This window comes from Hylobates moloch, unplaced genomic scaffold (assembly GCF_009828535.3).
Source record: "Hylobates moloch isolate HMO894 unplaced genomic scaffold, HMol_V3 SCAFFOLD_20, whole genome shotgun sequence".
Lineage (NCBI taxonomy): Eukaryota > Metazoa > Chordata > Mammalia > Primates > Hylobatidae > Hylobates > Hylobates moloch.
This window is the reverse complement of record NW_026652295.1, coordinates 3314637-3341749: the sequence shown is the minus strand read 5'-3', so window position 1 is coordinate 3341749 and position 27113 is coordinate 3314637. Positions and strand designations below refer to the sequence as shown.

The window sequence follows — 27113 nt, the reverse complement described above, 5'->3', positions numbered from 1 at the left end:
ATCCCTGATGAACATCGATGCGAAAATCCTCAATAAAATACTGGCAAACAGAATCCAGCAGCACATCAAAAAGCTTATCCACCATGAAAAAGTTGGCTTCATCCCTAGGATGCAAGGCTGGTTCAACATATGCAAATCAATAAGCGTAATCCATCACATAAACAGAACCAGTGCAAAAACCACATGATTATCTCAATAGATGCAGAAAAGGCCTTCAACAAAATTCAACAGCCCTTCATGCTAAAAACTCTCAATAAACTAGGTATTGATGGAACATATCTCAAAATAGTAAGAGCCATTTATGACAAACCCACAGCCAATATCATACTGAATGGGAAAAAACTGGAAGCATTCCCTTTGAAAACCAGAAAAAGACAAGGATACCCTCTCTCACCACTCCTATTCAACATAGTGTTGGAAGTTCTGGCCAGGGCAATCAGGCAAGAGAAAGAAATAAAGGGTATTCAATTAGGAAAAGAGGAAGTCAAATTGTCCCTGTTTGCAGATGACATGATTGTATATTTAGAAAACCCCATCGTCTCAGCCCAAAATATCCTTAAGCTGATAAGCAACTTCAGCAAAGTCTCAGGATACAAAATCAATGTGCAAAAATCACAAGCATTCCTATACATCATTAACAGACAAACAGAGAGCCAAATAATGAGTGAACTCCCATTCACAATTGCTTCAAAGAGAATAAAATACCTAGGAATCCAACTTACACAGGATGTGAAGGACCTCTTCAAGGAGAACTAGAAACCACTGCTCAATGAAATCAAAGAGGGCACAAAGAAATGGAAGAATATTCCATGCTCATGAATAGGAAGAATCAATATCGTGAAAATGGCCATACTGCCCAAAATAATTTATAGATTCAATGCCATCTCCATCAAGCTACCAATGACTTTCTTCACAGAATTGGAAAAAACTACTTTAAAGTTCATATGGAACCAAAAAAGAGCCCGCATTGCCAAGACAATCCTAAGCAAAAAGAACAAAGCTGGAGGCATCATGCTACCTGACTTCAAACTATACTACAAGGCTACAGTAACCAAAACAGCATGGTACTGGTACCAAAACAGAGATATAGACCAATGGAACAGAACAGAGGCCTCAGAAATAACACTACACATCTACAATCATCTGATCTTTGACAAACCTGACAAAAACAAGCAATGGGGAAAGGATTCCCTATTTAATAAATGGTGCTGGGAAAACTGGCTAGCCATATGTAGAAAGCTGAAACTGGACCCCTTCCTTACACCTTATACAAAAATTAATTCAAGATGGATTAAAGACTGACATGTTAGACCTAAAACTATAAAAACCCTAGAAGAAAACCTAGGCAATATCATTCAGGACATAGGCATGGGCAAGGACTTCATGTCTAAAACACCAAAAGCAATGGCAACAAAAGCCAAAATTGACAAATGGGATCTAATTAAACTAAGGAGCTTCTGCACAGCAAAAGAAACTACCATCAGAGTGAACAGGCAACCTACAGAATGGGAGAAAATTTTTGCAACCTACTCATCTGACAAAGGGCTAATATCCAGAATCTACAAAGAACTCAAACAAATTTACAAGAAAAAAACAAACAACCCCATCAACAAGTGGGTGAAGGATATGAACAGACACTTCTCAAAAGAAGACATTTATGCAGCCAACAGACACTTGAAAAAATGCTCATCATCACTGGCCATCAGAGAAATGCAAATCAAAACCACAATGAGATACCATCTCACACCAGTTAGAATGGCCATCATTCAAAAGTCAGGAAACAACAGGTGCTGGAGAGGATGTGGAGAAATAGGGAGACTTTTACACTGTTGGTGGGACTGTAAACTAGTTCAACCATTGTGGAAGTCAGTGTGGTGATTCCTCAAGGATCTAGAACTAGAATTACCATTTGACCCAGTGATCCCATTACTGGGTGTACACCCAAAGGATTATAAATCACGCTACTATAAAGACACGTGCACACGTATGTTTATTGTGGCACTATTCACAATAGCAAAGACTTGGAAACAACCCAAATGTCCATCAATGGTAGACTGGATAAAGAAAATGTGGCACATATACACCATGGAATACTATGCAGCCATAAAAAGGATAAGTTCATGTCCTTAGCAGGGACATGGATGAAGCTGGAAACCATCATTCTCAGCAAACTATCCCAAGGACAGAAAACAAAACACCACATGTTCTCACTCATAGGTGGGAATTTAACAATGAGATCACTTGGACACAGGGCGGGGAACATCACACACCGGGGCCTGTTGGGGGATGGGGGGTGGGGGGCTCGGGGAGGGATACCATTAGGAGAAATACCTAATGTAAACGATGAGTTGATGGGTGCAGCAAACCAACGTGGCACATGTATACCTATATATCAAACCCGCACATTGTGCACATGTACCCTAGAACTTAAAGTATAATAAAAAAAGGAAAAAAGAAAATAAAATCATATAGTGCATGTAGCGCACTCAGCAGCATCTGACAAACGGCAAGGCTGTAATAAACTGCAGCAGATATCATCATGGAATTACTAGCTCTTGCAAGAATCCCCACCCTCCACCCTCACCCAGGGCTGGATTGTGTCACTCAATGGCTGTGCCTACTGTGTAGATCTGGGGCATGCAGAACACACGTGCATCCAACCTGGCTCCTGATATTTCACCACGGCCTGAATTTCCTGCTGTTGTGCTCTATTCCACAAGATTGGCCTTTCCAGCCCCAAGGACTTTCCCGGACCACATTTGAGCTGGCCCTATCTTGTGCACTGTCATTTGGAAGGCTGGCTGCCCTCACAGAGCTACCTCTGTATCTGAGCTGTTTTTCCCTGCACCCTGCCCTGACTGCACAAACCAATTTGAGTGTCTTCAGCTGCAAATAATAGAAAAGCCAATGCAAAGTCTCTTCCTTAGCTCATACAACCAGAAATCTGGCAGTAAAGCAGGCTTGCAGACTTTCAGTGGGTCAATGATGTTCTCAAGAACTGTGTTCCTCCCTGTTTCTCTTTGGATGTCCTCTGTCAGTCCAAGCTCAGGCTGGTGTGTCCCCTTTGTGGGTATTGACTGGCGGCTGGTGGCATTCCTAGCTACATGTTGGCTTACCTTCAGTGGGAGAGTGTCTTTCCTCCAACCATAGAACAAAGATCTTCTCTTCGTCTGCCTTGGACATTTGGTTACTCTCTCGCTTCTGACCAGTATCTGTTGCAGTGGGAATCCTATTTATGAACTGCCTTAGGCCTGGATTCCCGAACCCAACACTGGAAAGGGGGATTAGTTAACCACCGTTATCCTGGTTTATTCAAAGTCCCCCAACTCGGGGAGGCAAAGTCAGTTCCCCACACTGCACTGAAGCTGTCCAGTGAGGGCAGAGGGGAGTGGACGCAAGAGAGTCACCTACAAAGCCCACTCCCTCCCATGCAGCCAGGACCCCAGCATACTGTGTTCTGGGTCCTGCGCCAGCCACTACAAAATCCCAAGTGGCAATTTTTAGATTTAACTGAAAATCCATATGTGTGGAAATTTTTATATTACCCATGGAAGAAGGGTGAAATTTTCCCCAAATATGCTTATTCCTTTCTGCCAAAGTTTTCAGAGTCTTTTATGGACTGTTTCCTCTTCCTCCCCATACTCATACATTTATATACCCTGGCCCCTGAAAAATGGCTAGTATTTAAAACACTTCTCTAAAGCTGATCTTAGGTCACCAATAAAGTCTTAATTGCTCAATCCAACATCTTGTTCCTTTCTCCTGGCCCAGTGGTTCTCAACCTTGGTTGCATATTAGAATCTCTTAGGCAGCTTTTAAAAGTTCAGATGCCAAGCTGTACCCAGAAAAATTCAATTAATTTACAATCTCTGGGAGCATTCATTATTATTTAATCTTCTCCAGGCGACATCCATATCAGCTGAGGAGCACCACTGATGGGCCTAGACATTCTCTCTGTAGCATCCAGGGTGTGGCTTCATCCTTTTTTGCCTGGGACTGTTCAAGTTTTAACAGTCAGTGTTTTGCATTTCAGAAACCCCTCAGCCCTGTGTCCACCCAGACAGCTGGTTGCTCAAAGTAGCACCTGCCCCCGTGGTTCTCCACCCTCATTTCAAATTAGAATCACTTAAGAAGCTTTAAAAAACTACCAGTGGTGAAGCACTATCCCCAAGAGATAGATTCAGTTAGTCTAGTCTGGGCCCAAGCACCAATTATTTTTCTAAGCCTCCTTTCTAAAATCCTACATGATTTTAATAGACAACTAGGGTGAAGAGCCATTCATTTGCACCAGCTGTTCTCAAAATGAGCGCCCCCCCCCGCCCCCCCCCGCCTCGCCCGCCCCGACCAGCAGCAGCATCTTCACCTGGAAACTTGTTAGAAATGCAAATTCTCAGGCCTCACCCCAGACCTGCTGAGTCAGAACCTCTCGGGGGTGGGGCCCAGCCGTCTGTGTTTTCAGGAGTTCCGCTTTAGGTGAGTGTCATGCATGCTCAAGTGCGAGAACCACTGACAGTGCGGACCTGGCTCATCTTTCAGCACATTCTGACTTTGTTTGAATGGTTGTTTACATTATCAGTCCATCTTACGTACAATTTAAATGCCCTGCTGGGAGCACAGATCGTTTGTGTACTGTTCCTGACTCCTAGTACAGGGCCTGGCCCTGATTAGGCCCCAATATGGAATGGGTGTTTGTTTAAATGGTTGCCTTTCAGTAGAGTCACACTTTGCCAGAATGGAGCTCCAGCCCTGAAACTGCTCCTTTGGCCGGCCTGACAATCTAACACTAGCTCTCCACCAGCAATTGTGCTGCCTGTCACGCACCATGAGGGGAACCTCAGGGGGAAAAATCCCGAGTCAGGGGTTTGTAGCACTGATGTTACCAGCACAGTGTTGGGAACGAAAGACTGATGGAGATCACTTTGCTGCTCTGCTGGTTATCTGGCAATTCCTTAAGCTTCCTGTCCATTAGTGTCTTGATCTAAAAGGAAGGGAATAATAATAATGATATATGTCTATAATTCACATAGAATTAACTTTTTGTATGGGATGAGAAAGGGGTTGTAGTTCAATTTAAAATATGAATATCTACTTTTTCAGCCATGGTTGTTGAAAAGACTATCCCCATTGAATGACCTTGGCATCTTTATCAAAAATTAATTACTCATAGATGCATGAGTCTTTTTCTGGATTCTATTCTGTTCCATTGATTTATATACCTATTCTTATGCCAGTACCATACTGTATTGATTACTGTAACTTTATAGTAACTTTTACAATCAGGAAGTGCAAGCCCTTCAACTTTGTTTATGTTTTTCAAAATTGTCCTGGCTACTCTAGATTATTAGTATTTTCATATGAATTTCAGAATCTGCTTGTCAATTTCTAGCAAAAGAAACTGGGATTGTGCTTATCTATAAATGAGTTTGGGGAAATGGACATCCTAGCAGTCCATGAATATCATATACATTTCTCCATGTATTTAGATATTTTTAACTTCTCTTGGCAATGTTTGGTCACTGTCTACATAGAGGTCTTGCGCATATATTGTTAAATTTATCCCTGTTTTATGTTTTTGATGCATTATTAATGGTATTTTAAAATTACTTTTTCAATATTGCTGCTAGAACATACAAATATGATTTTCATATATTGACCTAGACACAATTTTATTATCTCCAAAAAATGATAGCTTTGCTTTTTCTTTCCCTGCATGTCCTTTATTTCTTTTTCTTGTCTTTTTTCATTGCTAAGACTTCAGTACAACATTGAATAGAAATAGGAACCAACATCTTTAGCTTGTTTCTGGTCTTAGGGAGAAAATATTTGATATTTCAGTGTTAAATTTTGAGGTGATGATATAATTTTTCTCATTTACACTGTTGGAGTGGTCAGTTACATGCATTGATTTTCAAATGTTGCAACAACCTTGTATTTCCATCCCACTTGGTCCTGGTGAATTGTCTTTTCTTATACATTGCCAGACTTAATCTGCTCATATTGTATTGTTGCTATTTACATTTATGTTCATGATGAATACTGGTCTTCAGGTTTCTTTTCCTGTAATGCCGTTGTCTGTGTGTGGTATCAGGGTTATTTCAGGCTCATAAAAAGTAATGGAATGAAATAATTTTCTCTCTGTTTTCTAAGAGATTTTATCAGATAGGTATTATTTATTCCTTAAAATTTAATATTTATCAGTGAAACTATCTGAGCCCAGAGTTTCCTTTCAGGGAAGGTTTTAGATTATGAATTAAATTCCTTAAATATATAGAGTATTCATACGTGCTATTCCTTCTTGAGATGGTTTTTATTAGTTTTGTTCAAGAAACGTTTCCATTCTATCTGAGATACGCATTTTATTGGCATACAGGCATTCATTACATCCCCTTATTATCATTCTAATGTCTACATTCCCTTATTATCATTCTAATGCTACTTGCTCTTTCATTTCTGATATTGATCATTTGTGTTTTCTCTTCTTGATTAGCATTTCTAGGGCCTTATCAACTTCATAAATCTTTTCAAATAATGAGTTTTGCTTTTGTTAATTTTCTCTATTATTAATCTTTGTCTTCTATTTCATTGATTTCAGCGTTTTTCCAGTTATTTCTTTATTTCTCCTTAACTTTGAGTTTAACTTGCTCTTCTTGTTCTAACTTCTTAACGTGGAAACTTAGATCATGATTTTGAACCTTTTTTCCTTTCTAACATAGGCTTTTAAAGCTATAAAATTCCCTCTCCATACTGCATTAGCTGCATCCCAGAAATTTTGATGTCTTGTGTTTTCATATCATCCAGTTAGAAGTTACTTTCTAGTTTCATTTGTGATTTTCCCTTTGACCCATGGGTTCCTTAGATGGGTTTTTAATTTCCAGATATTTGGGAAGATAATCTGGATATTTTATTACTGATCCCTGGTTAAATTCTATGGTAGTCAGAGACCATATCTTGTAAAATTTCAAGCTTTGGACAATTTTTAAGACTTATTTAATCAACCAGCATAGGGTCTGACTTAGAGAACATTCTATATGCACTCAAAAGAAGAGAATATGTATTCTATACATTATAGTGTTTTGTACATATTGATTAGGTTAGAATAGTTATAATGTTGGTAAAATCTATTTCCTTACTGATTTTTTAAAAAACCTAATTTGTTCTATCAGTACTAGAAGGGAGTTCTCAAATTTCATAGCACAACCCTGGAACTTTCTATTTCTCCTTTTATTTTTTATCACTTTTTCCTTCATGTATTTTAACATTCAGTCACTCAAGACAGCTATGCCTCCTGATGAATTATCATTTTTATTCCTATTAGAACATGGCCTTCATGAGGTCAGGGACTTCATCTGTTCTGTACAGAGCAGCGCCTGACACACAAGAGATACCTGTTAGATGAATGCACACCCACCTGATCTCATCCTCCCAAGCACCCCGTTAGGTAGTTATCACCCCATTTCATGGATGAGGAAGCAGACTTAGAGAGAGTGAGTCACTTCTCCAAGCTGCTTTCTATGTAGCTACTCCCTGCTTTTCTTCCTTCTCTTCATCTCCCTTGGGTAAGTAGTAGTTGTGAAGACTGGGCAATGGGCCCACAACGAGATTCATTTACAGCTCACAGAAGATGCAGTCTACCCTAAGTATTCCCTGTCTCATCTATGTACCTCCAATCTCTACACAAGCATCAGGCATGGATGTTACTACTACTAGTACTACTCTTCATATTACTACCCAGTACTGTGATTCCAAGTACACCTGTAGGAATCCCCAAGGTTCCTCACAGGTTCCCTAGGCGCAAACACTAGGGAGACAGTTTAGTCATCTGAACTCCTATCAAACTTCCTGGCATTGTATAAATTAACAAGAAGTGTTTACCCTTTTAAAATGGTTGGATGGTAAATAGAATGTGCATTGTGACCCCAGAGACCCTTGAACATCTTGGAATCCCCTCATCTCCAACCAGAGGCTGATGCATTTTCTAGAGGCGCTGGACTTCTGGGCCCTGTGGGGCCAGCAGCAACCTCTCTGTTGAGTAGACTGGGGTTGGCCAAGGCCAAGTGCTCCCAGCCCCAGAGCTCTGGGTCTTCCCCTGAAGGGCACAGTGCCTGCAATTAGCACAAGCTTCTGGGAGCTCCCTCCCAGAAAAAAGAATTCTTTGAATTCTGCTCCCAGCTTAGGGTCAGCTAATGCCATCTGTGGTGGCTGGTACAGGGTGATAATCGGCTCTGAAGCCATCTCTTTGAGCCCTAGGGTAGATGCCAGTCTGCACCAGATCAGGCAGAACATCCAGGCTACAGCCCGGCCAGGAATTGCTCTCAGGAAATAGAACACCCCCACCCTCTCTTTTCTTTTGTTTAAACTTAAACTGGGAAGATGCTGAGTTGCAGGGTTATGAGGAAGGGACTATAGGACTGTTGTAGTTTTATATGCTGATATTTTCATTTTTTAAAATTCCTGATAATGAAAAAAGCAATACAAGAGTGATTTTTTAAATAATCACTTTGCATTCTTGTCAGAGAAATGGATTGCAAAGCGACAGTGATCTGACATTGCCTCCAAATGTTCCAGCCTCCGCCCTCCTTAGTGGCCTGATCTATCTCTGGTTGAGGCTGACTCTGCTATTTGGCCAACATGGGGCAATGCTGGCTATTTCTCTGTAGGAATCCAAGTGCTTGGTAGGAGAAGGTGGAGGGCTGTGGTGGGAACAGCTCCAGATGAGATGGGAGCGCTCTGGGGTAAATCCTTTATGAAGATTAGAAAGCAAGTCTCCCTCGTGTTGCAACCCCCATAGTGATTTTATGGTAGCTTGGAAGAGAGGATTCCAGAGACAAATTGCTTTTGAGAGGGTGGAAGCTGGGCCATAGCTTTATCACTGGACAGGTGAGTTATCTTGAAGAAAAGGATCAAGTGGAAACCAGAAGGCTTGGCAAAACAAGCCTGACCCTTAAGTGGGGCCAGCCCTGGGAAATTCCCTGCAGTCATGCGTCGGAGCCCAGAGGCAGCGCAAGCAGTTTTCATAGAAGCCTGCGAAATCCAGACAGAGCTCACTAGCCAGATTGACTTTCCTGCTCATTTGCAGGGTAGAGTGAATGGCATTGACATTACAAACATTCCATCTTCACTGATTTAAAGACAAGGAGTTCTGTTTACTTTCACCCTAAACAAAGAGGCTCCTTCTTGCTCAGCTGGAAGGAGCCATCCCTGAGTTGCTAAATATCACATAAATCTCATGATGTGACAGAAACCCAGGCCTCCTGGAGCTCATTACCAACTTTTTGCAACCAAGACTCCCAGTAATGCTAATTATGCAAATATCCTGCTTTCCCCACGTACTGAGTGGACCTGATAAGTTTTCTTTTAATAATTTCCTGAGAATCTGCAATGCTGTAAGTACTTTATAATCATTACTTAATTTAATCCTCACAATTGTCCTCTGTAGTGAGATGAAGAAAATTGTAGTCACTAAATTTCCACCTAGGAAGAGAATTGCACTTATTTAGAAATTATGCCTTGACATGGGCAAGGACTTCATGTCTAAAACACCAAAAGCAATGGCAACAAAAGCCAAAATTGACAAATGGGATCTAATTAAACTAAAGAGCTTCTGCACAGCAAAAGAAACTACCATCAGAGTGAACAGGCAACCTACAGAATGGGAGAAAATTTTGGCAACCTACTCATCTGACAAAGGGCTAATATCCAGAATCTACAATGAACTCAAACAAATTTACAAGAAAAAAACAAACAACCCCATCAAAAAGTGGGTGAAGGATATGAACAGACACTTCTCAAAAGAAGACATTTATGCAGCCAAAAAACACATGAAAAAATGCTCATCATCACTGGCCATCAGAGAAATGCAAATCAAAACCACAATGAGATACCATCTCACACCAGTTAGAATGGCGATCATTAAAAAGTCAGGAAACAACAGGTGCTGGAGAGGATGTGGAGAAATAGGAAGACTTTTACACTGTTGGTGGGACTGTAAACTAGTTCAACCATTGTGGAAGTCAGTGTGGCGATTCCTCAGGGATCTAGAACTAGAAATACCATTTGACCCAGCCATCCCATTACTGGGTATATACCCAAAGGATTATAAATCATGCTGCTATAAAGACACATGCACACGTATGTTTATTGCGGCACTATTCACAATAGCAAAGACTTGGAACCAACCCAAATGTCCAGCAACGATAGACTGGATTAAGAAAATGTGGCACATATACACCATGGAATACTATGCAGCCATAAAAAATGATGAGTTCATGTCCTTTGTAGGGACATGAATGAAACTGGAAAACATCATTCTCAGTAAACTATCGCAAGGACAAAAAACCAAACACCGCATGTTCTCACTCATAGGTGGGAATTGAACAATGAGAACTCATGGACACAGGAAGGGGAACATTACACTCCGGGGACTGTTGTGGGGTGGGGGGAGGGGGGAGGGATAGCATTAGGAGATATACCTAATGCTAAATGACGAGTTAATGGGTGCAGCACACCAACATGGCACATGGATACATATGTAACAAACCTGCACATTGTGCACATGTACCCTAAAACTTAAAGTATAATAATAATAAAATTTAAAAAAAAAGAAATTATGCCTTGAAAAGTGCTTGGGTTCGAAGGTAGATCCCTGAACTCCCCAAGAGTAAGAGCAGTGGACCTTCTGCCAGTGAAATTGGAGAAGATATAGATGAGAAAGAGAGAGAGTGAGAGTAAGAGAGCGAGCACAAGAGAACACAGAAGGCCCCTTCCACCACCCCAAATCTTCAGCAAATTCTACATAAATCGTGAAACTCTTAATGCGAGTAGATTTCTGTTTTTCTTTTTAATTTAAAACTGTCAGGCAGCTGAGTTCTGTAGTCAGCGTCTTGTGATAAAAACAGAGAGAGCCTTAGAGGATTAGAGGACACAGGGGTGTCGTGGTCTAGGGAGCCCAAGGAGGTCAGATCTGGGAACATCCAGAGAGTGAGAGATGCTGCAGACACCACAGGGTCTGGAAGGTGTGTTTGGAACAAATCTACCCAGTCTGCAAGGGGCATGGAGGCCCTGGAAAGGCTCCAGGTCCATGTCTACAGTAGACATTTCCTGCTGTCATTGGTCACCGGCATTTTTGAACATCCTCTCTGTGCTTGGGTCTCCTCCACCTCAGGAGTCCACCTGTCCCCAAGTTGGAAGTCTGAACTCATGTTCCTGGATTCCTCCCATGCACCTAGGTGCTGGTGTGGGGCCTGAGCTCAGCCAATCTGCAACACCTCCAGGAGTCTTCCTCTTAGATGCTGAGGCCACTGAGAAGGAAGCAGCACACAGAATCAATCAACCCTGGAAAGGGTGCCAGAGGCAGGCAGGTTCCAGCCATGTGGCAGCACAGCCTCACTGGGATAGTCTAGCAGTGTCACTCAGGTACGGCTGCTCTCTGAGAAGCCGCCAAACCCAACTCTTTCACATACACCTAGGACGATTCCAAGAGCTACCTAGGACCCTTTCATAAGGTTCTGAAAGCCAGCCAGAGTGGGTGTGATCAGTAGCAGTGAAGAGCCTTCTTTCACTGACATTCCACATTTTACAGATGGGGAAGCCAGGCTCCAGCAGTTACAAAACAAGGTCCCGTGACCCTAGACCCCACTTAAAAGCTGGGATTGACGCAAGCTCATCTGACTCCAAAACCCAAGCTCTTCCCACTGTGACAAGGGAGGGGACAAATAGGAAAAGGCAGTTTGAGCTTTTCTGGGAAAGGAAAGAAATGAATACCTTGGCCTTTGTCCAGATGTGGCCTGCGGAATAAATCCTATGTGGCAAGGCTGCTTAACCTCTGCTGGGGCTCTGTCATTACGGTGATTCTTCACACAAGTTAAATGCCGTGGTGAGGATGGCACGGGGGAAGAAAAGAGCTCATGGCAGGCGCCATCTCCAGCAAGGATCCACTGCGGGTGGTTGGTGAGTCCAGATGGCTCCCCCAGATGACACCGCTGGGTGGCAACCTAATTATTTTTCATTAACTTTTAATTACGGAACACTTCAAACACGTGCAAAATTAAAGAGAGTCGTACGATCAACCTCATGTATCCGAAACTCGGCTTCAACCGTGATCAACTAATGCCCAATCTTGTTTTATCTGTATCTCCACACACTTCCCCCTCATTCAGGATTATTTCAAAACAAACCCTAGATTTAATAATTCTAGATTTAATAATTTTATTCACTACTATTTCAGTATATATGTCTAAAAGATAACAATATCATTTTTACATCTATAAATTAATAATAATTTTATAATAGCATTAGTCTGTGTTCATATTATTTTTTCTGGCTCACGCATACTTTCAAAGTTTGGCTGAATCAGATCCCACTGGGTCTCCTAAGCTGCAGTTGCAGGCTAGCAGGTGGTAGCCGATGTGCCTCTGAAGTGCTTTCATCTATGGGTTCCTTCTCTGTGTTTTTTCCCTTGCAGTTTACCTGTTGGAAAAACAACGTTGTTTGCCTGATAGAGTTTTCTGTAGCCTGGCTGATTTCATCCCCATGGTGCTATTGAACACATTCTTCAGTGCTCCGTTTTTTCCCGTAAACTGGTAGCTAGATCTATAAGCTTGATCAGATTTAGTTAATTGTTGGGTGTTCCTGCTGTCGTTGTTTCGTAAGATTTCCAAAAGCAGTCTCATAACGCCTGGTGTGTCTTTTTTTTGAGACGTTAACAGCCATTGGTGAGCATCGTGCAGATAACGCATTCTCAGTGGGGACAATATCACCCCTGCGAGAAGAGCATTAGTCATCAGGGGGCAAAAAAGATCTTAATCTTTTAATGTATAAGTCATATGTATATATACACAAACACAGTATGTAACAGATGTGTAGTATATCTGTGGTATTAAAATGCCATGGTGTAGGTGATTAGAAATCAAATGCCTAAAAAGTTGAGAAACACCATTCGGATCTGTTAACTCATCAGAGGTTGCACACACCCCTGAATGAGCAGATGACGCCGTGTCAGAGCATCAGCGGGCAGGACAATCATGGAGCTAAGTGCTGTGGTGAAATAAATCCTATGTTATCATTAATTCAGTAACAAGGTGTTTGTACACATGGTAAGTAGCCTGAAGTGGTAAGCAAACTTCATCGGTGGCAGTGATTTATTCACATTTTTATGCCAAGCTGAATGAGCTTTTTTTTCCTTTCATCAGCTCTCTGGAATCCATTGACATCAGCAGCACGGGATTGACAGGTGTCCAGGTTGCCACTGTGGTCCCTCGTTCTCTCCCTCATGCCCCTCTGGTCAGGCACGTTATTGGTCCTCAGAGGACAAACTTCCTGACCGAGCCAGCATTGGTCAGGGGTTTGCTGCGCCCTTTCCCCAACTTCCTTACCCAGGGCACAGGCCTCAGGCACAAGGTTGCAGCCCTCCCCTTTCCCCCACACCTCCCAACAGAGAAAGCTTTGAGGAACATCGCTGTCCGTTCCCTGCTCCTTTGCCACGCGGAGCGAGCCAGCTGTGGCCAGATGTGAGTGGTGTGCAGGACGGACAGTGCAGGACGTGGCGGGTTGGTGCAGGGCCCATACCGCCTGGCTGTAGGGCAGGAGTTGAGGGGTCCAGGAGGAAAGGAGGGCTGGGCAGAATGAGGAACCAAGGTCAGAGAAATGAGCTTCAGCCCCTAAGATTCTCGATGGACATGCCCATCCCACAGTGCTGCAATGATCTGTAAGTGACACCGCCCTTTTATTCGTGTTACCCAGCTCCTAACCTTCATGCTGTGAGCTAGAAAAGGGCATTGTCACTGTCCCCATTGTACAGAAAAAAAAAATTAAGGCACAGAAGTTAAACAACTTGTCCCAAATCACACAGACAATTAGTGGTGATTTTTAAATTCTCTGTTAATTCCCCAACAGCCCCATTTTACAGAGGAGGAAGCTGACTCTCAGAGTGAGCAAACAGGGAGCTGGGATTTCACTTCCCCGCTGTGTCTCCCCAGCCCTTGCACCTTGAGGGAAGCTGCAGGCCCCTGGACCTTCCAAAGACCCTGCTCTTGGTACTGTACACCACTCACTGCCTCTTGTACAGCAAGCTGCAAAGGTCCCCTTCTCAACCAGTCTTTGATCTGACCGGGGAGAGTGAAGGACAAGGGCCTAGAGTTGATAGTTGGGCTAAAAATGATGCCAGTCTACCCAAGAATCATCTCAGGTGAGGAGTCCAGACTGAAGCAAGCAGGACCACAAGGTCTGCAAGGCTGAACTCTTTCCTCTCCTTCCTTTATCAATGCAACCCTGACGACCACCCTCCACACACCCGGACCTGCTCCTCTCCCATCCCCACTCCCCTAACCTCCCGCCACTCACACCCTTGCTGGAGTGCCGCGAGGTGGAGGTGGTGACTTCTGTGATGGGAATGTTTGCTGAATTTCATCAGTTTTGTTTTATGGCAGCTGTAAAACCAGACAATAATCACCAACAGGTTGAGCTGCCCTATGTCTCTTTTGACCACTTCTGATCTGTGATGATAAAACTTGCCGGGAAAGACTCCAGGGGCCCTAGCTTCCCTGCTGCCGTGTGTGTGGTCCATCCCTCGCACCTTGGAGGCAGCCAGTCTCTGTTCTAAGCTGGCTCAGTGACACCTAAGGAAGGGATAGGTTCTGTTCTGATGGTTATTGCGCACTCTGACTCTGGCTGGATTAGGCTACGACTTTGTTGTGCTTTTAAGCTAGAAAATTCTCTATGGAAACTGGGCTACATCATTTCGTGTAATTGAATCAAAGGCTGACATGGGATAAAAGTGGCCAAATGTGGCGTTCTCAGCTAAAGGAAGCAAATTATGCCAGGGGCATGTTTGGGTCTAAGAATTCCTTACTCCTGGTAGAATGTACTTATTTTATGTCAGGCACTCTCCTAGGGACCAGGACACTAAAGAAGCAAGGCAGACAAAGGCCCTGCCTTACATTCTAGAAGATTCCATGTCAAAGTGAGACATACTTTGGGCATGGGCTATGAAGTAGGACTTCTTAGTGTATTTCCTTTAAATTGCGTGTTTCCCAGTGAGTTAAACAGCTGTTCCTGCCCCGTTCAAGAAGTGTGCTGAAGTAGTGAAGGGCCAGGCTTTGCAGATGGGCAGACCTGTGTTCTACTGGCTCTACCACTCTTCAGCTGTGTGACTTAGGCAACTTCCTTAACTGCTCCGTGGTGTATTTTCTTACCTGTAAATTGGGGATAATGCCACTCTAATAACAAGATTGCTATAAGGTCGAATGGGAGGACATAGGCAAAGAGCTCATCCTGGCACCTGCCACACAGCACCCAGTAGGCATACCATAACTGATCATTATTATTCTTTCACTGCTCGACAGGCTTATTTTTTTCTGCTGATTTGAGATGAGTGTCAGGGTTTTGAAGGAATGTCCATTAGATTAATGGGGTTGGAAAATCTGGAGAGCTGGGAGTTTTCTTTTTCAATGATAGGGTAAAATCTGGAACTTGAGGAGTTACATTGACCCATCAGGTAACGATTCAGCCTACCATCCAGGGCACAGCTTCAGCCAGTGAGGACAAGGACGGTGATCATGAGGATGCCTGACTATCCTCACCTGTGCCAGCACCTCTACTCCATCCCACTCCTCTACCCCGATCCCAACAGAGTCCTGGAATTTATTCCCATGCAGTTCAATCAATTGGTCTTGCCTGAGCGCTGAAGCTGTCTGTCACCTCTAACCTAGACTATTAGAGTGGCAAGAAATCTGCTAGTTCTTTTTCATATTTAAGTAATACGATGTTTCAAAGTGCAGCTTCACAGAGTCCTGGAATTTAGACAATGTGAACATTTCACGGGACTGTTAGGTGTACATGAAATTATGTGTTGCATATCAGTAGGCATTTGTATTTATACAACTATCCTTGCATGGATAGCCACTTTCCTACATCTATTTTTATATGATTACCTTAATAGTACACCCAAAGCCTCTCTCCCACTCTCCTTTAACCCAGTATTCAGAAGGGATATGTTACTTATAAAAGATTAGAATTTATTGATTTTATGCATGACTTTTTCTGAGCTTTGCTGGTCATGCGGTTTCATAGCTTTGCTGTTATGTTTTTTGTTTTGTTTGCTTTTAAATTAAGCCAGGAAGGCCAATGATTTCTCAAATTTAAGCAATTTCAACTAGTTTCAACCTGTAAACAATTACCATGATGTACTCAGTGGAATAGTTCTTACCAGGACACAGTATGAACAGCATGCCATCAATTCTTCAGTCCTCAGCAGGTCGTATCATCATGGAACCTGGGAGACTCTTAACCCATCTTAACCTTCCTGCCTGCAAAAGACTGGTCAGACTGGCTGTGTCTCTTACTTTCTCAAGAATCTTTCATTGCTCTTATTCTTTTGTAATGTAAAGTTCAAGCTTGGCATATGCTGTGATTTGAATGTTTTTGTCCACTTCAAAAATTCATGTACGGGAAACTTAATCCCCAATGCAACAGCGTTGTGTGGTGGGCCTTTTGGGGAGATGGCTACGTCATAAGGGCTCTGCCTTCATGAAGGGATTAGTGCTCTTATAAAAGGGCTTGCAGGCACCGGTCACTCAACTTACCAAAGTTGCAGAGTACAAAATTAACACACAAAAATCAGGTGCATGTGTATACACTAACCACAAACACTTTGAAAAGGAAATCGTTCTACTGGGGAAAAGACCTGAATAGACAATTTTCCAAAGAAGGTATTCAAACGGTCAGTGAGTATATGAAAAAAGTGCTCACATCACTAATCATCAGGGAAATAAGGAGCAAAACCACAATAAATGCCTCACACCTGTTAGGATGGCTAATATCAAAAAGATAAGCGTTAACAAGTATTGGTGAGGATGTGGAGGGAAGGGAACCGTTGTACACTCTTGGTGAGAATGTAAATTGGTACATTATAGAAAACAGTTTGGAGGTTCCTCCAAAAATTAAAAATAGGATTACCGTATGACCCAGCAATCCCTCTATTGGGTATACACCCAAAACAAATACAATCAGCATCTTATACAAATATCTGTGCTTCTATGTTCACTGCAGCGTTATATACAATAGCCAAGCTATGTGTCCACTGATGGATGAATGGACAAAGAAATTGTTGTATATACGCATACAATGGAATATTGTATTCAGCCTTTAAAAAAAAGAAGATACTGCCATCTGCAACAACATGGACGAACCTGGAGGACATTATGCTAAGTGAAATACGCCAGGCACAGAAAGACAAATACTGCGTGATCTCACTTATCTGTGGAATGTAAAAAAGTTGAACTCATAGATGTAGAGATTAGAACAGTGTTTACCAGAGGTGGGGGTGAAGGGGATGGGGAGACATAGGTCAAAGCGTACAAAGTTTCAGTTAGGTAGAAGGAATGAGTTCTGGAGATCTATTATACAACATGGTGACTGTAGATAACAATAATGTATCGTATATTTGAAAATTGCTAAGAGAGTAGGTTTTATATGTTCTCACCACAAAAAAATAAGTATTTGAAGCCATGGATATGTTAATTAGATTGATTTAGTCATTCCATAATATATACATATGTCAAAATATGTTGTACACCATAAACGAATACGACTTTTTAAAACATTAAAGACATGTAAGAAAATTATAAATAAATATAAAATGGGCAAAGTACTTGAATAGACATTTCTCTAAAGAAGATATACAAACGACTTACAAACAATGAAAAGATGCCAACATCACTAATCTTTAGGGAAAGACAAATCAAAACCACCATGAAATACCACTTCAAAGCCATTAGAGTGGCCACCATAAGAAAAACAGGTATTAACTGTTGGCAAGAAGGTGGAGAAACTGAAACCTTTGTGCACTGTTCATGGCAATGTAATATGATACAGCCACTGTGGAAAATAGTATAGCATTCCTCAGAAAATTAAACATGAAATTACCATATGATCCAGCAATGCCACTTCTGGACATATACCTACAAGAATTGAAGGTAGGGTCTTGACATATTTGTACACCACGTTCTTAGCGGTGTTATTCACAATAGCCAAAAGGTGGAAGCAACTCAAGTGTTCATCAAAAGATAAATAGACAAACAAAATGGGTTTACACATACAGTAGAATGTCACTCTGCCTTAGAAAGGAAAGAAACCCCGTCATTTGCAACAACCATGTGAGCCTGGAGGATATTATGCTGAGACAAATAACCGAGATACAAACAGATAACTACTGTGCGATTCCACTCAAATGAGGTTCCTAGAGTGGTCAAACTCATAGAGATGGAAAGTAGAAGGGGGGTTACTCAAAGCTAGGGGGAGGGAGGAAGAATGAGGGGTTACTGTTTACTGGGTATGAAGTTTCATTTTTGCACGATGAAAAGCGTTCTGGAGATGCAAGTGGTGATGGCTGCGTAACAATGTGAGCACTCTCACCACTCAAGCATACACGGAAAAAAAATGAAGATAGGATCCCAGCCCTTCGGGAGGTCAAGGCGGGCGGATCATGAGGTCAGGAGATCGAGACCATCTTGGCTAACACGGTGAAACCCCGTCTCTACTAAAAAATACAAAAAATTAGCCGGGCGTGGTGGCAGGCGCCTGTAGTCCCAGCTACTGGGAGAGGCTGAGGCAGGAGAATGGCGTGAACCCGGGAGGCGGAGCTTGCAGTGAGCCGAGATCGTGCCACTGCACTCCAGCCTGGGCGACAGAGCGAGACTCCGTCTCAAAAAAAAAAAAAAAAAGGAAAGCACACAAATGATAAGTACACAGCTCCATGAATTTTTGCAAAGTGAACACAGCAATAAAATCCCACACAGATGAGAAATAGAGCCTGGCCCGCATGCACCACAGAAGTGCTTTCCTCGCCCTCTCACTCACCACCCCCGACGAGGATGACATTATTCTGACTTCTAGCATCACAGATTAGTTTGTCTGATCTTGCATGTTATATAAGTAGAATCAGACTGGCTGTGTTTGAAGTCTGGCTTATTTTGCTCAGCCTCATACTTGTGAGATTAATCCATTTTGTGCTTATAGAAGTTCATTTTTATTGCTGTAGAGTATTCCTTAATAGGAATATATGAACAGTGTATTTGTGTGCATTCTATACTTGATGGACATTTGAGCTGTTTCCTTTCTGGGGCTATTATAAACAGTTTGACCATAATCATTCTTATATGTGTCTTTTGGTGCACATAGCTAGGCATGTTGTTGAAGTATACTTAGAACACTCTGTTTTAGTAGTTGCCATAGAGTTTTCTAAAATGGTTGGCCCAACTCTACTCCCAACAGCAGTGTTTCATCATTCAGTAGTTCCATTTTCTTGCCAAAACACAGTATTGTCAGTTCTTGTTGCTTTAACCGTCCTGGCAGGTATATAGTAGTATTTATTTATGGTATTAACTTGCATTTTTGCCTTTTTGTATGTTTATTGGCCACTTGGAGAGCCTCTTTCATGAAATACCTATTAGAATCTCTTGCCCATCTTTTAAAATATTGGACTGTCTTTTTCTTAGCTCTTTGAAGTGTTTTTTAAAATGTATTCTGGTTTTGAGTCATTTGTCTTACATATGTTTTGAATATATTCTCCCATTCTATGACTTGCCTTCTCACCCTTCTAAATGGTGTCATTTGATGAACAAGAGTTAACTTTAATACAGTCCAAATGATCATTACAAGAGTTAACTTTTATGCAGTCCAAATGATCACTGCCTTTATGTGTCATGTTTTAGAAACATTTCCTATTTTAAGATCATGATAATATTCTTCTGTGCTATCTTCCAGAAACTGCATTGTTTTCCTTGTCATCATTTAAGCCTTTGGTCCAGCTAGGATTGGTTTGTGTGTATGGTGTGAGGTAGTGGGTGGTCAAGATGTTATTTCTCCATATGTTTATCTAATTCACTCAGCTATCTCTTCCCAACAGCTCTGTGGTGCCTCCTTTGTCTAAATCCAGTATATGTGTACATGTACACAGCTATTTTCTGGACTTTCTGTTCTCTTCCACTGGTCTATTTGTCACATCCTGTGCTACGCTAACCTTATTACTAGAGCTTTATAATCGACCTTGGTCCTGGTGTTGTAAGTCTTCCATCTTCATCCTTTAGGGTGAAAAGCAGTAGAGAGTGTCAGGCTGACCTCGGTGCACTTACTTTTCCCCTGAGATCTTGGCCTTTAAACCCTGACTGCATCAGTTACTCCAGCTTTTATAGTTTTTCTATATAGTAGCCAGCTTTTATAGTTTTTCTCCGCAGAAGAGTTGGTCTGATTCAAGCTGCTCGGCCATAGATGGAAGTGGAAGCTCAACCTTAATTCTTTAAAAAAAAAATGGTTTTATTGTGATAAAATACACATAACATTGACCCTTTGTAGCCATTTTGAAGGGTACATTGCAGTAGCAATAAGTAATTCACAGTGATGTGCACCATTTGCTATCTAGCTTCAGAATGTTTTCGTCACCCCAGATGGAAACAGCCATACCCATTAAGGGCCATTCCCCCTGCCCCGCTCCCAGCCCAGCCGTTTATTTTACTCCTAACTAGCCACATTAGTAAACTGTCTTAAATTTCCAAGGTGCTTTAGAGGCACATCACTTAATTATCACAATGGTTTGGTTAGCTGGTTATGGTTATCCCCATAAGCCAGAGAAGGAAAATGGGACCCAGAAAAATCTCACTGGTTTTGCAGCTAAGAGCTGTTTATCTGGGGCAGGGCGGGGGGAGGGAGTCTGAACTTGCTTCCCAAACAGAAGCCTTGACACCTCAATATTTTCTTGGCAGAGTGAGTAATGTCGTGTAATATTTAAAGAGGAAGGCTCTGGAAGTACAGGCAAATTTACAAACAACAATAATGAAAAGTTGGAGTTCATATATGACTGCTTTTAAGAAGCTGCTAAATGTATTAAATATAACTGAACACATTCACTTCTTTGGATCTGTAATCTTCGTTTGTATTAAGGATTCTTGTGTTCAAATTACTGCCTGATTTGAAAGCATCCAGTTCCATTTTTAAGAACACCATCCGGAAGTCATGACATGACCTTTATACGTGGTTTTAAATTCCCATCTTCCCCTAGGTTCATGCTCTCAAGAGCACATGTGTTACTAATGCAAAATCTAGGACTACCTAACAGAGATGCGGCAGGCAACGGACTTTTGGAATGTAAAACTTCTTGCTTTTCCAACCCATTTAATTAACTACTTAGTGGGAAGGATGACCTTGGAAACCCCGGAGTCCTCTCCACCACGGAACTGCAGACTCCCAAGCTCTGTGGAGGCTGCAGGATCCCAGTGACCCACCTGCAGAGTGGAGAAGTTCAAAGACCCTGTTTTACACATGCAACCATGAACACTGTTGGCCTTGCTCCCTGAAAGAACCAGTGGTCAGGTAGGAGAGGGGAGTGAACCTCCACTTTGTTAGCATCATGGTTCCAGAATAATCTAGGAGCAGAGCTGACTAAGGAAAAGGCTCGGGCTGCAGGTCAGGTCTTGCCCAAGACCACAATGCATGAGACTCATGTGAGTTTCCTATCACTGGCTCAGGGCTGTTTCTGTGTGGTCCTGAATTACAAGAAGCTAGCACATCCTTTCCTAAGAAAGAATGAGGCTCGCTGGCTCTGCTGGAACAAATGCATCGTGAAATGAATGCATGGAGACTCAGAACAGGTCTGGGGATGCACTGGAGTGAGGCCTGCAGAGTTAAGTCAGGGCGGTGTCCTCACTCCACATGTTACAATGGCTCGTGGGTGACAGGAGACAAGTTTGGTCCTAGCCCTTAGCCTCATGCTTACAGTGCTCCCCATCCCCCCAAAAAAGAGTTGACAAAACTGAATCCTGAGACACATGGGAAATCATTTTGAGTGGACTGCTTGGGGCTAGTCTTAGGCAGAATAATAACTTAGTATTAATGATGACAAATGGCCAGCACAGTGGCTCACGCTTGTAATCCCAGCCCTTTGGGAGGCCGAGGTCGGAGGATTGCTTGAGTCCAGGAGTTTGGGATCAGCCTGAGCAACATCAGGGGACCCTGTCACTACAAAAAATTTAAAAATTATCTGGGTGTGGTAGTATGCGCTGGTGGTTCCAGCTACTCGGGAGGCCAAGGTGGAAGGCTCGCTTGAGCCCAGGAGTTTGAAGATGCAGTGAGCTATGATCACACCACTGTACTCCAGCCTGGGTGACATGGTGAGACCCTGTCTCTTAAGAAAAAAAAGTAATGATAAATAATGAACAATAACATTAGTCACTTTACATGTGCCAAAAAATATCCACAGCCGATGTCTCACTTTATCCCCCATCTTGTCCTGTGGGGTGGGTAGGTATCACTGGATCTTACTGATATGAAGATGAAGGATGCAACGCGGCTCAGCCGAGTTGCAGGGTGAGCCCAGGATTCCCTGGAGCCGTGCTGACGGGTGTTCTTGCCTCCATCCCCCCTCTCCTCAGGCAAGTGCCTTCTTTCCTGCCTTTCTTCCATCCACAGGTCTGCGGATCTCTGCTAAGATACTAACCAATAATTAACATGTGACACAAAGCCACACTGGAAGCTGGAAAATTCCATGCAGTTGAAAAAGTGCCGCCGTATCTGGTTTCCCACAGGGAAGGTGAATAATTGAGTACCTGGCCACCTTTCTGAAACCCCTGCTCTGTGTCATGGAACGTGTGGCTGCCAAGGGTACTTCTCACATATCGAAAGTTCTAATGCAACGGAAAAGGATATTCTTTATCCGGGACCGTCTCCAGCACCTAGTGTGCCACCTGGCCGTGCTGTAGGGAGACCCTCTGTGGAACCAGCGTGCCCCTGACCCTGCCCACTGCCCTGACTGGGGCTGGGAGGATTCTTCACCCAGGGCGGCCACTGAGGCAGCAGCTGGTGGGAGACCCCAATAGAGAATAACCAAACCGGCCTCTAATTGCCAAACTGGAGCTGGCACTAGACACCAAGAGCACCTGGGTGTCATGAGGGATGGGAGAGAGAAAGGGAGAGGACAGCAAGCAACTAATTGGCAGCAGAGCCCACTCCTCCTGTCGGTGGATTCTCCCTAGTTGCTCTCCAGTGGGGCACTAGAGGCAACACAGATTGCAGCCAAGATGGTCTGCACGTGGCACAGGGGCTCTGCCAGGGCAGCTGCTGCTCAGGACTGTAGGAGCAGTGTTGCTTGGAATTGGAGCCTCCTCCAAAGAAAGCACAGCTCACACAGATCTTAGTGAGAAATAGCAACAATGACTGCCACCATCATGCCCCTGCCACGTGGCAGGCTCTGGGGTACACCCTTTCCAGGCACTACTCCATTGGCAGCAAGCATATGAGTGGGGCTATTATGATCCTCACTTTAAGGACAAGACGAACAAGGCTACAGAGGTGAGGTGACTTGCCCATGTTACTGAACAGTCGTAAAATGAAAGCCACATTCTGATCTGTCTCATCTGTCACTTTCTTTTTTAAAGTTAATATACACTTTTTTCCCATATCAGTGTGTGCAAATCCACTCCATGCCTTTCAGTCATTGTGTGTGTTCTGTTTTATAAATATACCATAATTATTTAAGGAAAACACTGATAAAATGAATTTTGGCTATTTCAGTTTCTCAATGTTACAAACACTATGATAATGGACATTCTTGCATATATATATATATATATATGTCTTTACACACGTGTGCAAGGTATGTAGAGTTTATATTCCTCAAACTAAAATGCTAGGTCAAAAGTTATTATTCCTTTAACTGAAATGAGAGTCACATAACATAACATTGAACATTTTAAAGGGTACAACTCAATGGGATTTAGTACATTCACAATAACGTGCAACCATCACCTCTATCCAGCTTTAAAACATTTTCATCATCCCAAAATAAAACTTCGCATCCATTAAGCAATTACTCTCCTTTTCCTCCTCATCCCAGCCCCTGGCAACCACCAATCTATTTTCTGTCTCTGCAAATTTGCCTACTCTGGATATTTCATATAAATGCAATTATGCAACATGTGACCTTTGTGCCTGGCTTTTTCCACTTAGGATAATGTTTCTGAGACTCATCCGTATTGGAGCATGTATCAGTGCTTCATTCACTTTTGTGGTTGCACAATATTTCCTCATCTGCATATACCACAAATATTCATCTATTGAACATTTGGGTTGTTTCCCTCTTTGGGCTACTATGCATAGTGCTGCTATGAACATTTGTGTACAAAAGCATGTGTCTGAATGCCTGTTTTCAAATTTGGGGGTACATACTTAGGAGTTAAATTCCTGGATCATCGTGGTTAAAATTGTGACAGGCATTGGCAAAATGCTCTTGAAAAATTGTACCATCGTGCACTTCTGCTAAAAGAGAGGTAGAATATAGGTCTTCTCACAATGCTGCCAATACTGGATATTCTCAAAACGTTTCATATTTACCAGTCTGATTGCGAGAATAAAAGATACATTATTTTGCCAACTTTTAATTTTTAGTTAGAGTACAGTTGGGCACCCAGGCAGCATTGCTAGTTGCCCACTTTGTATTTGTTTTTCTTTCTATTTTGTTAACAGAATCCTGATTTTGTTTGGAAGGACACTGTGCCTGGTTCCAGGTAATCGATCATGATGAGTCGAAGCTGGGGGTTCTCTATTGGAGCATGGTGCTGCCCCTCAGGAGGCCTTGGGAAACATGTGGGAGGGTTTGCAGCAGCCACAGTTTTGGGGAGTGGGTGCTGGCATTTAGTGTCCATAGGTCAAGACTAATAACTGCCCCATGACTGCTGAAACAATCCTCTCCACAAAGAATTTTCCATCCTCAAAGGCAGAAAGTGTTGAGAAACACAGGCAGCCAATCTACCAGGATTTAGTCAAACTCAGGGTTAAGGGCACAGGCCTTCATAAGACTGCCTTCACTTCACACACCAGCCACAGTTTAGAGGTCCCAGGGCACCCTCACTTCTGCCCAGCTGGCTTCAAATTCAGGGCCCCCCATGTCCACCCTCAGATCCAGAACTCCCTGACAGCACTGGACTTACAATTTTATTATTGCAAAGGATACAAATCAGAGCCAGCCAAAAGAAGAGACACTTGGGGCCGAGTCCGGGAGGGCTCCAAACACAGAGCTTCCATCATCATCGGGAACACATTACCCTCCTGGCACATCAGTGCTCTGGAGTGCAGAGTCTTTCTTGGGGCTTCATTATATAGTCATGATTAATTGAATCATTGGCCATGAGGCTTAACTCAGTCTCCAGGCTCCTCCCCTGCCCAGAGGTTAGTCTGATATCACATAACTTAAAGCCCCAACCCCCTATCATATGGTGGGTCTTTCTAGCATGTCCAGCCCCCATCCTGAGTCACTTTGCTAGCATAAACTATCAGGTGTGGTCCTAGGAGCCCACCATGAAGAACAAAGGCATTCCCATCACTTGGGAACTTCTAAGGGTTTAGGAGTTACCTCCCAGGACCTGGGAACAAAACCAACCTAATTATTCATTGCGCATCAGTCTTCTGTTGCTCAGCTTCTCTTGCAGCTAGAGGTGGTCTTAGAACACAGTTCTAGCTGGTGAAACCTAAATGAAAGTTTGCTGGGGTTGATAGGAAAGCTCTTACTGTTTTTTGTTCCCACCTCTCAGTCCCAAACCAATCCCTCTTCTTTGTCTTGAACTTGGGTGTAATATATGAAGCTGTGTTACAACTTGTGTTGGGTAAAGTGAAGGAACAAATATATAGAAAGAGCTTTGTTCCCCCACGGTGTTTTTTCATGCTGAACCGATGCCAGTAAGTGCTCCCGCCTTCCTGGTTTGGATTTCTTGGTATGTGAGAATGTAAACCCAAATTAGTTTGAGCTATTGTTAGTTAGGTGCTCTTTACTTGCAGCCAAGAGCTCTCCTGACACAGCATCTTGTCATATGTTTATGGGCCACTTGGTTCTTTTTTTTCTGAGAAACATCTGCTCGTATCTTTAGCCTACTTTTTTCTATGGGATTATTTTATCTTTTCTTATTGGCTTGCTAGAGAGCTTTGCATATTAGAGGAGTTATCCCTTTGTCTAAAATATGTGTTGCACAATTATTTTTTCTATAGTACACCATTTGCCTTTTAACATTCTTATGGTGGTTTTTCTCTGCAATTTTTTGCCATTTTAATATAGTTATGTTTGTCCAAGTCTTCCTTTTTGGCTTCTGAGTTATGTGTCATTCTTAGAAATGCCTTATTTCTTTCAGAGGTATAAAAATACTCTGTGGGGCTTTAAACATTATTTTTGTTATAGGTGTTCCCCCTTATTTCATGTTTTACCTTCCATGGTTTCTGTTAGCTGTAATCAACTGAGGTCCAAAAATATTATATGGAAAGTTACAGAAATAAACAATACATAAGTTTGAAATGGCATGCCATTCTGGGTAGTGTGATGAAATCTCATGCCATCCTGCTCCGTCCCACCCAGGACTTGAATCATTCGTTTGTCCAGCATCTCCATGCTGTATACGCTACCCGCCTGTTAGTCATTGACACTGTCCGCTCCTGACATCCACCCATCAATATTGTCATTGCTCAATGATCCAGGATCACCGACAGCAGATATCCTCCTGATGCACAGTCAGAAGGTCAATAGTAGCTTACTTCTCCGTCACGATGCCTGAGTCATTCACCTCACCTCACCTCATCACATGGGCATTTTAATCATCTTATATCATCACAAGAAGAAAGGTGAATATACAATAAGCTATTCTGAGAGAGAAAAAGAGACCACATTCACCTAATTTTTATTACAGTATATTGTGATCATTGTTTTATTTTATCATTGGTTATTGTTGTTAATCTATACTGTGCCTAATTCATAAGTTAAACTTTATCATAGGTATGTATATACAGGAAAAAACATAGTGTATATAAGGTTCAATACTATCCTTGGTTTCAAGAATCCACTGGGGGTCTTGGAACATATCTCCTGTGGGTAAGGTGGCGGGGGGACTACTGTATATTTAAACATTTAAAAAATTTAAACTTGTCATATGTTATTTGTTATATTTAAACTGTATTACCTTTTGTTGTGTTAAAACTCATTTTGGCCTAAGAACACAATTAGAAATAGTAAGAGCATTAAACACTTACCAGGCACTGTTTTCGTTCTTTACAAGATTGTCTCATTTAATCTTCATATGAGAAAGCAGATC

General features: G+C 42.4%; 1 protein-coding gene across 1 annotated transcript in view; it reads left to right on the top strand.

Moving 5' to 3' along the window:
• The window catches only part of PXDC1 (PX domain containing 1), an 83227-nt gene extending 66038 nt beyond the window's left edge, over positions 1-17189 (top strand). Inside the window, exon 5 of the mRNA XM_058432640.1 lies at positions 17044-17189. Coding sequence (XP_058288623.1) covers positions 17044-17143 — 100 coding nt within the window. The 3' untranslated portion in view covers positions 17144-17189. The remainder of the gene's footprint in view (positions 1-17043) is intronic.
• The last annotated feature ends 9924 nt before the right edge of the window (positions 17190-27113 follow it).